The sequence below is a fragment of the Arvicanthis niloticus genome, chromosome 2, assembly GCF_011762505.2.
Source record: "Arvicanthis niloticus isolate mArvNil1 chromosome 2, mArvNil1.pat.X, whole genome shotgun sequence".
Lineage (NCBI taxonomy): Eukaryota > Metazoa > Chordata > Mammalia > Rodentia > Muridae > Arvicanthis > Arvicanthis niloticus.
In genome coordinates this window covers 92,579,769-92,590,173 of record NC_047659.1, presented here as the reverse complement: position 1 = coordinate 92,590,173, position 10,405 = coordinate 92,579,769, and the positions used below count along the sequence as shown (strand labels likewise).

The following is a 10,405-nucleotide window of genomic DNA, read 5'->3' as shown; positions in this document are numbered from 1 at the left end:
GTATACATCTCTTGCCATTATGAATAACTCCATTGTTTCATTTCATTTCCTACTTCCTCCTCATCACTAACCAATAGAAACAACACAGACAGCTGCAACTTAATGTGGAGTCTTTACTAGGACAGGGAGCGAGAGGCAGGTCCAGGGCAAGTAGAATGGGCCACTGTTAAATATGCAGAAGTCCTGGGGATCTTGACTCATCTGCTGGGGATGGAGAGTTAATGTTTGCCGTGGACAAGAGGTGGAGGGATTCGAATATCCTGTCCTCTCTCCAGACGCCGTTCACAGTCAATCAAATAGTTCACCCCGTCGACGACCAGCTGCACCAGCTCCACCTGCGGAATACTAGTCCTTGATCACTGTTTCTCACAACTTACCTGAGCTTCTTTTTCTTTCTTTCTTTCTTTTTTCTTTTTTCAATTTTTAAGACAGGATCTCACTATGTAGCCCTGGCTGGTCTGGGACTCACAGAAATCTGTCTTGTCTCTGCTGGTATTAAAAGCACACAACACCTTACCTGACCTGAGTTTCTTTAGCACAGATCTTCCATCTCTGAAAACTCATTTTCTCTCCCCTCCTCACTCAACTTGACCATTGCTTCAGATTCTATTACATTCCTGAGGCTCACTCACCGTCTTATCTCAACCTCTTAACCTAATTCATAAGACCTCACCTCTGATTTGCCAAGTCGATCCAAATTAGAGATGTCAAAGACACTGCCTGTGGCAGCAGTGTCCACTCCTCCAGTTCCACGCTTTTGCAGTCTTAAGTTCTCCAGGATCTTGGGGAAGCGGCTATCCTAGATGCAAGATAAAGATCAGGGGCAGAGAGTCTGACATAGTCAGAGGCAGATCATCACAGCTAACCATTGAACTGATCAAGGGGTTCCCAATGGAGGAGTGAGAGAGAAGACTGAAGGAGCTGAAAGGTTTGGTGTCCCCAAGAGGAGAGCAACAGTGCCAGCCAACCAGAGCTCCCCAGGGTCTAAACCACCAGCCTGGGAGCACATAGAGAGGGACCCATGGCTCCAGCTGTATATGTAGGAGAGGATGGCCTTGTCAGCATAGCTGGGAAAGGAGATCCTTGGTCCCATGAAGGCTGGACGCCCAGTGGGGGTGAATTTGAGGGTGGGGAGGTGGGAGTGGGGGGGGTAGGTGGGGGCACATCCTCATAGAAGCAGAAGGAGGGGGAATGGTATAGGGAGTTCCTGTGTGTGTGTGTGAGGGGGGATGGGGTAAGGGGATAACATCTGAAATGTAAATAAAATATCCAATAAAAAAGATATATAAAAAAAATCAGGGGCAGGTCAGTAGAGGCAGACTGTTCCCACCTTGCCCTTGGCCCACTAGCCATAATCCCATATGACTGGCTTCTTTCAGAGTGCCTCCTCCACCTCCTTCCAAATCCCCCTTCTCACTTACACCCTTCTAACCCCATATATCCTTTACTTTGCTTAGCAGTGGCAGTTTGATGTGTACTCCCGCCCGAAGTCCAGTGCCCAGGTTAGATGGACAGGTCAAGATGTATCCCAAACGCTCATTCCACATGAACTCCCAGCCTCGTTCCTGGATCAGCTTCTCCACCTGTGTCAACAGAGGTTCTGTTGTGAAAGATCAGGGATGGATGTATCCCTCTTAGCCCTGCAGACACTCTAGAACTATGTCTACAATGAGAAACTTGAGGATTGATTGTTGTTAAAACTGTCATTGTATGTAGTAGGACTCATATGCACACTGATAAGATTGTGGCGGATGGATTGTTCACGGAAGAAGCTTGAGAAAATGATGCATTAAGGGTGGCCTGGGAAATGAATAGACGTCGTAAACAGGACAGAGAGTTCTCATGCATCCATTAGACCTTTGACAAAGAGCAAAGGGTCCCTTTGGACAGAAATGAGATGATAAGGTGAGAGAGTCTACTCTTAGCTGTAAAAGGAACATGTGTAGTAAAGCAGGGAGACATGAGAAGTTTTGCAGAGAAGCCAGATTCACAGGTACATGCAAGAAGAGGGGACCTCAAGAGGTGTTCCTGCTTTCCTGACCACCATAATGACTATTAGGATGGAAGAGACAGGGGCCTGCCAGAGCAGTAGACAGAAAGACCTAAAGATGATGCTCTCTGTAACTCAGAAGGACTCACAAGCATGGGGATTCTTACATGCTGAAGCTAACACTTATTATAGAACAATTCCTTTGCCTGCATTATTTTATTTAACCCTCAACTTTATAGATAAATAAACCGAGTCATTTAATTAAAGAGTGTTTCTCTAAGCACTCATAGAACATTATCCATTTCTTGCCCAAAATAGTATAAGCTTCCTGGCTAGAATCTAAAAGGGAAGCACGCTTTCTTTACAAGTCCAAAAATAAAACTGTAGATACAAGAATATACATTAAGGAATAGATGTATGGCAGTTTCTAACACAGAATTAATATAGAGACCCTGTCCCCACAAGACTACTGAGTCACCTCTCATCCAGAATCACACATTTTAGAACAGAATTTAAGCAAGTCCGGCCTCTGCCTTCCCTAGTCTCTCTAGCACTTTCTGCTTATAGCCTAGATACAATGCTAGATAGAATCCAGAGTCAAGGCTCACCTTGGCTCAGAACTGGGTGATGTATCATCAACATACCAATGTCTCATGTCCTACATCAGGCCAGGCTTAAACGTTCTCCTTTACTGCACATCCCACCTCACACCACCTACCCCAGCACTGGCTTGCCATACCAGTGGTTCCTTCTTTGCATTACTTGGCAAAGATTCTGCTTTGTTTTCTTCCTTAGGTTACTGACACCTTCTATTTCTAGAGTAACTGTATGCCCTGGTTTTCCAAGGATGGCCCTGGTTTGTAACTATTATCCTAGCATGACAATGACCCTTCCTACTCTCAGAAATACCCTGGGCTGACTGGCAAGTGCTATAGCCAATCTACCTATGTATCTCTATGGTTTTTCTCATTCCCTCCCACCTCGCTCCCTGGTACACCCTTCTCCAACCTCTTTGAGACCCCGGCAGAATCTCTCAAACACTCTCTTCATGTTGCCGCCTTTCTCCATAGAGATGACCCGTGTGTGGTCCTCCTCATTAACCCAGATCAAGAAGCTCTTCTCATTGTTGTGCCTGGGAGCAGGAGGTATAGTAGTCAACAGGCAAGACAAGCACTGGGGTAGATGAAAACTGCACATACAAAGCAATCAAAAAGGGTGGGTCAGCCCCATACCAGATTCCTCGAGCATCTGGCCAGTCTCGAGCCATTCCTGCTGCAGTCAGCAATGGGGACACAGGTTTATCAAACAGAAAATGGTCCTGAGAATAAAAGGATCTGGTTTAGGAATTCTCACAGTATCATCTGGGCCATCTATCTTTTCTGGCCCAGCCTCCCCTCTGCCTCTTTTTTGTCTGCTCCCCCATCCTGTTCCCTGTCAAGGACTCTCACGTCAATAAGCTGTTGCTGTTCGGCCTCTGTCATCTCACTGAGCCTATAGTACCGTCCAGCCAGGTCACCCTTCAGGCCACTTAGTGCGTCCACCACAACACGCTCTACCTCTCGTCGCTCTGCCCGAGTGCAGGCTGGAGGGAGACTGAGTCCCCTGATACTTCGGCCAGTTCTGACTCTTGAAGACAATACATACCTCTCATCAAAGTAGCCAGAACGGATCTGAGGAATAAGAGAAATGACTATAAATCACAGAAACACAGAAGGTGGGAGCTCTTAGGGATGCTGAAGCAGGTCCTGGAAGGGAGGACACATCAGACAGGCATGCCAGCTGAAGACATTATGGTCATTTCTACTAACTCCTCACTTGGGTAAAGCCTTTTCTCTTTCTTTCTTCCTTCCTTTTTTTTTTTTTTTTTTTTTTTTTGTGGAGGGAGGGAGGAGTGTCTCTCCTGAGCCTTCTGAGAGCTGAGATTACAGATGTGAGCCACCACACCCAGCCAGGACATAGTCACTTCTTAAAACTTCTTTCACCACTTTGTACTTTGATCATATTCTCCTCAACCCCATTATCCTGACTCTTATCCATATGTCTTCCTATCTGCTATTCTTCAAGATATGCAATTCTTCCTCCTATCAGCATCGAGAGCTCAGCAGTCTACCCATGAGTCAGGAAACAAGGTGTAATGACTGGAGATAGGGAACGCTGTGCACAAGGCTGCACACATCGCAAGTGTCACATTTGGCTCACTTTACTGGCATCAAGGTCAGTGGTGTGCTTCATTGTTCTGGGGTCATATCCATTATGCCGCTCTTGGATCACAGGGTTAAACAGTTCAGCAAATATCTGAAAAGGAGTTAAGAGGAAGAGCCAGTTATAAAGAAGAAACTCCTTCCTAGACTTCAGTTGTAGATTGATATCACTGGGTCAGAAACTTTGAGTATAGACAATTCAGAGTCTTGAGGGAACAGACATGAGGGAGGAAGGAACTGGGGTTTCTGAGGGGCCCCCTACCTCATAGGTCTCCTCATCTCCAGCCACCATGCCCACAGTCTTGATGAAGGGGTGGCCAGGGTTGTCCACTCCAGTCTGGATGCACTGATCTAATGTCCAACCAGTGGGTGTGGTCTTGTCGCAGAGCCGTGCATAGACTGCTGGGGTCAGGTGACTGGCCATGCAGTTGTTGTGCTTTCGGAGGTCTGGGTACTCAGCGCTGGGAAGGGGGTACCCAGTAACCATGGAGGGAGGGCGCACAGGAGACTAGACCTACTGATGTCAGCTGGGAGCTGTCCAGTGAGCCATGTCTGGCTTTGCTCATTGGAAGGAGGGGGATTAGAGGTAGGCTAAATCTTGGTAATCTCTTTAGGGATTTCCAGGGTCTTTTCTTTCCTAATAGTTCTAACACCTCAATTCCATATCTACACAGTTCCTTTTCTCAAGTGAGCTCATTAGACATGGGGGAGGGGAGAGGCTCAGGAGAATTCAGAACAAGGAGAATAGGTCTAGGTAAGAAAAAAAAGGCAGTTTCTAGTCATCCAAAAAGGATGTGGGCAGTGGGTGAACCTAGAATTCACAAAGCCAAAGCTGGCTTGAAGGCAGTGACATCGGGTGACATGTCCTTAGACACGTTCTTTCCTTACGGATTTGGCCCTACTCTTCCTACATGGCTGGGATCTCCAAACTGTACAGAAATCCATCTTCAAGGCCCTGTCTTTTGCTCAGGTCATCCTCTCTACCCGTTCGGTTCCCATCACCACCACTACCAACCCAGCCCCCACCTCGTGCATCTCAAGCTCTAATACCTCGGGGGGTACAGTCTCCTCCGTTCACCCGCGGCGGCTCCTACAGATTCCGGGCGGAGCAGAATCCCGGCGGTGAGAGACCCAGCTCCAGCCAAAGCCAAGAGCTTGAGTCCGGGACGCGCAGACAGCAGACGGGAGAAGGGACCAGCCATGGCTTGGGGATGCGTCTACAGGAATCGGAGCTGGATCTGGCACAACTCGAGAACTAGGAGGGAAGATGCAACCGGGTAGAGAGACGATGAAGCCCGGTCGGAGACTGGAGCCAAAATAGGGGTCACAATGAAGGCTGAAGCTGAAGTGGCCAGCCTGTGCCTACAAGGCTGCAGGAGAAGCGCAGCAAGCAAGCAGCCAGCCAGAGCAGAGGGAGGCCCCAGCCGCAGTCTCCAGGGGTGGGGCTCACTCAGGCTCCGCCTTCCCGCCTGCCACCGCGCTAGGTGTGCGGGGGTGGGGTTGGGTAGCACTAGCCAGGTAATTAGGAAGACCCGAGATTCATTCCCTGAGGCTGGGGACAGACGCCCACCAAGGATGAGGATGGTCAGATTTCAGCACTAAGTAGAGGACAGCACCACGGGGATTCCCGAACCTGAAACCCCCTTTTCTCAAACCCACTCCGTTTAATCTGAAACCTAATCCGTCTATTTTTTAGGTTTTGGGGGTGGGGGTGGGGAGGTTGACATTGCCCAGCCTCTTTTCTGAATTCGATCAGCACGCCATCTCTCCATTTTCCCCAGGAGAGGCAGCCGCAGGAAAACCACAGAATAAACAGATACAAGAGGAAGACTGAGAGAGCTCATGGGAAAAGACACCGCAGCCTCAAGGTCACCTTTCCCCAAGAACCAGGAAGAGCACCAGGGCACTCCCTGCTACACCTTTACTTCCCTAACAAGGTTGAGAAAGGATTCCTTAAGAATCAGAACGCTATTGGCTCTTATCCCGTCTATTCTGTCTCCCAAACTCACTGCCCCTAAGTCTTCAGCTTGACTTTCCTGCCTCTCGTTAGGGTCCTACCTTTTGTTTTGTTTTGTTTTTCTACACTAACTCCTGCTTCACCTTTGATCTTTTATTTCTCTTCCTCTTTTCCAGGCTTAAACTTGTTTGCTGTTTGAAGGACTCCCTCTGAGTAGTGTCAGAAAGCCTACCTGTTGATTGCTTTGGGTGTGGGGCTGGGGGTGGGCAGGGAATGGTGAGTTTCTTCTTCCTTCTCTTCCTTCTCTGCAGCTGGCAGTTCCTGGACTGGAGGGGAATATAAAGAGAGGAGGAGGGTGTGGTGCGATGACTGGGTGTGGAATGAACAGGCAGGCACAGGTCTCCTGAACCACATGTGCTTCCTTTCCTGGCTCTCTAACGCAGTTTAATCTGGACGGGATAAGAGCCAATAGTGTGAAGGCTAGTAGTATCCAAGGGCATAAGGTCATCAGGGAGTCTCCACCTTCTTCCTGGTCCTCTCTCTGCTGTGAAGTGCACATTCAGACTCAAGAGGGTTTGTTTCCACAGCTACAAGTGGAGCTATGTGCAACTTGACTTTTATTAATGCAGGAAGGGGAATGAAAGCTGAAGCTGAGATAGAGACCTGAGGCTTTGATTCGGAGGGCCAGCCAAGGCAAAGCAGACATATTGCCATTAATATCTTTACCTACCTTCAGCTTTCTGATGTTCCAGAAGACAGTACAATATTTGGAAATCATAAGAAAGTATTTGGGGGAAAAAAGAATTACCCTTCATAATCCCTCCTGGCTCAGATAATATGCATTCCTTTATTTCCCTCAAGCCCCCACCCTACATATCTCCTTTCTGACCTTCCTCATTGGTGAGTATCCTTAGAAAGAATCCATTTCATTTTTGGCTCCATTACTTAAGCCCCTTCTCTTGATAAAATAACAATTCTCAGAGAATAGAGATCAGCTGGTGGAGCTTCCTTACTTTTGGAGAGACAAAAAAAAAAAAGTTATCTATGCTGTGGGTGTTCATTATCCAGGTTAAGGAGCAGGTATGAGTAAGTAAATATAATTACTTGGGATGGTGTATATTTACCCAGATAAAAGAAGGAGATAGTCTTCTAGAGCAATTGGGCTGTTATTTGACTGAGAAGCTGTTCGGGAGATAGGGGGTGGGAAGGGAGACGAACAGAAGGAGAAGTAAAGGCAGCCAGGGTATAGAGAAGTTGTTCAAGTATGGAAAATGCCTCTCTACATGAAATCATAGCTCTTCTGAGGGGACTCATCTACTTGTGCACTCTTTGACTCTTTGTGAGGATCAGAGTGTCTCAGTGGCATCACCGGAGAAGCTTCATTCTTAGGAGCTGCTGTAATTACTTGCTCCCATGGTTGCAGTGGTAGAGGAGGAATGAGTCTGCGCATTAACTACCATTGATTACTTGTAGATTCTGCTCTCAGAACCATCTCTATCAATTCAGGAGGCTTAGGGGTGGGTGTCAGTAAGACGAAGCACCTAAGAAAATTCCAAGGTCTCTAGAATTATAGAGAACAAATGGGGACATTCAAACCCCTAAATGAAGATTCAAGGACAACATAAACACAAACAATGCTTTCGCATGAACGATATCTGTTCTTTGTAGATAAGAAGTGTCCTTTGCAGGCTCCTGTATTGGGGCTTGGTTAATTAGCAGCTTTTGCAAAGTAGTTGGATCAGAGCCCTCTGAAAGGCCTCTACTTTAACTAATGGATTTATCCCTTGATGAATTCATAATGTGATAAAATTATTGGAATATGCTGAAAGGGAGGATGTGAGGCCTAGTAGGAGGAAGTGGGTTTTGTGAGCTGCCTTGGACAATGCATCTTGCCCTTTGCCCCTTCCTCCCTCTCTGCTTGTTGTCAGCCAACAAGCAAGTGACTTTTACCCAGAAACCATTTGTGTTCTGCCTCTCCTCATGGCCAAGTGATGGAGCTAAGGACCAAAACTCCTGAAACCTGAACCAAAATAAATCTCTTTCCCCAAAAATTTTCTCAAGTACTTTGTCACAAGCAGCAGCACTGTGTATACTAGGTATTTAGTTCTACCCTTACAAATAAGCATAGTGGAGGCTCTGGGAAGTCAGGTGACTTTCCCAAGGCTACGTGGTTTTAAAGATATGAGCAGGATTCAAACCCAGCATTTCAGATTCCAAGGCTAGAGAACAGAGAAGAAGCAAGATGTGGAGACAGAAACCAGTTTTCTTAGTTTTCCTTGTCCACCATTTTCTTGTATCTTCCACAAATTAGTCTCTTTATTCCTCCCCTTAACATTTCCTATCTGCTTCTCTGTGTGTCTCCGGCATCCCAAGCGATTCTCAGCTATCCCTATATCTTCAGCTTATGTCTATTTTTAATCACACCTTGTTTTGTGCTTTACAGAAAAAAAAAGACTCGTTTTTATCCCCCTCAAGGAGGTGCAACGTCACAGACTTTGTCTCTTCTCCCTGTGTCTCCATTCCATTGGTCTTGCTGGTTAGCTTTTCTAGAGACCAAGGTTGTGGACTGGCAACGCAGTAGGAAATCAAGAGGCAGAGCAGCATCAGGTTGCATTTCCCCGTGCGGCCACTTGGCGCCACCCTCCTCCACTCTGAGGCTCCGGCCAACGCAGCCTGACTGTTGCCGGTGCGCGCCCTCTGCGGATTGGCGGGACCGCAAAGAAGTCGCGCTTTGATTGGGCCGCTGTCAGGTGTCGCTGCCGGCAGGTTCGGCTGCGCGAGCGGAGGGAGGCGGGTGAGTGCGGGCCGGGGGCGGTGGGGGAGTGGCTGGGGCTGGGGGCGGTATCGGGGAGGGTGGACTCGGCGAGGGGCTCAGCCTGGGCTCGGGGCCGTGGGTAGTCCGGGTGGGGACAGCTTTGGACAGAGGCGCAACCAGGAGGCCTCAATGTCAGCGTAGGGAGAGCAAGGCGGGGACGGCGGGGGCGGGCAGAAGCGAGTGCAGTCTGGATGGGAGGGCGGGATTCGTGACCCGGCGCCGAGAGAGAGGACGGCCGAGGGGGTCAGTGGGAGAGGAGACGGGTGTGGAGGGGTCTGAGAGTAATAAGGAGAACCTGGGAAGATGGAAGGCTTGCAGGGATAGGGCTGGGGACTCTGGGGGGAGGAAAGGGGCTAGATTAAAGGGGAGGGGGCAGAGGTAGAGGGGTCGTGCGCGAGAAGCCAAGGGAAGGGAGGACTAGTGGGGTTGGATGCCGGGGAAGTGAGGGAAGGAACTGTCTGGCCTGGGGAGAGGGTCTGCTGAATGTTGGTTACAGTGGAGAGGAGGTGAACCTCCAGGAAGGCGAGTGTGAGGAAGGAACGGCCCTCGGGCGGTATACGGGATTATTAAGTGTTCATCATTAACGGAAAGATGCTACCAAGTGGAGGCTGAAGCAAGAGGATCCTGAGTTCAAGGCTATCCTGAGTTACATAGATTCTGTCTTTTTTAAAAAAAAAAAAAGTGTTAACAGGGGTGATGACTCATGTGCAGGTTTGAAGTGTTGTTTACTTCTGGGAGTCACTGAGTGGGAAAATTGGCTGGATTCATTGCATTAATTAGTGATTGGGGTGCAGCAGTCAGGGTGGGGAGTAAGATTAGGGGGGTCGGTGAAGAGCTATTATAACAAACTGGGGAGAGAGGGTAGGATGAGTGAGCTGACAGTGAGAACAAGCAGCAGACTCTGTCAGAATAAGGAATATGTCGGAAACATAAAAACTTGCCATAGGAAGGAAGTGGGAAGCAGGCAGTGGGAACATCACATTACAGTTCACGCCTGTAATCCCAACACTTGAGAGATCCAGAGACGAGGAATCCCCTGAGTTAGAGGTCAGTCTGAGCTAAAGAGTGAGCCCTTGCCTCAAAGCAACCAGTAAAAAAGAGGCACATAGGCTTGGGGATTCGTTTTTGAAAGTGGGAAAGACTAATATTGGTAGTGGTGTGAGAAGTTTCTGTGATAGTTTGTATTTACTATTGTTGGAGCCTCTCTCAAATGCAATGTGATTCCAGAAAAATATAGAGAACTGTGTAAGCTCTCTCAATTCTAAGAGCTAAGTTACAGTTCACCTTGCTGGGTACCCTTCTCGAGGTCTGATGTAGTATGTGTGTTCCCTAGATTGCCTCCTTGTTCCCCACAGCCCTTCCCTCCTTTCCTTCCATAGTAAGACTGCCCTTTAGCCCAGTGTTGAGTTCTTATGAAACAAAGTCTGGGGAGAAGATAAAGG

The 10,405-nt window shown here is 48.1% G+C and overlaps 2 protein-coding genes across 17 annotated transcripts in view; one reads left to right on the top strand and one right to left on the bottom strand.

The window, feature by feature from the left end:
- Positions 1–93: 93 nt before the first annotated feature.
- On the bottom strand, positions 94–6,576 carry LOC117702698 (creatine kinase U-type, mitochondrial). 2 transcript variants are annotated; one of them, XM_076929602.1, is made up of 10 exons: positions 6,381–6,576; positions 5,242–5,446; positions 4,454–4,652; positions 4,190–4,285; positions 3,439–3,660; positions 3,223–3,308; positions 2,999–3,122; positions 1,449–1,583; positions 674–799; positions 94–335 (listed from the first exon to the last, which is right to left on the bottom strand). In XM_076929602.1, the coding sequence occupies exons 2-10, from the start codon at positions 5,391–5,393 to the stop codon at positions 219–221; spliced, it is 1,257 nt and encodes a 418-aa protein (XP_076785717.1). In that variant the 5' UTR covers positions 5,394–5,446; positions 6,381–6,576; the 3' UTR covers positions 94–218. The 2 variants fall into 2 exon arrangements, with proteins under 2 accessions (XP_076785717.1, XP_034349737.1); XM_034493846.2 differs by lacking the exon at positions 6,381–6,576 and having other exon boundaries at positions 5,242–5,616.
- A 2,005-nt stretch (positions 6,577–8,581) lies between these two features.
- Ppip5k1 (diphosphoinositol pentakisphosphate kinase 1) overlaps positions 8,582–10,405 on the top strand; it is a 42,387-nt gene continuing 40,563 nt past the window's right edge. For 2 of the 15 annotated variants that reach the window (XM_076929587.1, XM_076929601.1), the window contains exon 1: positions 8,591–8,942. The gene's annotated coding sequence lies outside the window, so the exon portion shown is untranslated. Of the gene's footprint in view, positions 8,943–9,136; positions 9,207–9,793; positions 10,011–10,405 lie in introns of those variants that run through there. The other 13 variants (XM_076929592.1, XM_076929589.1, XM_076929596.1 and 10 more) reach the window with 10 other exon arrangements.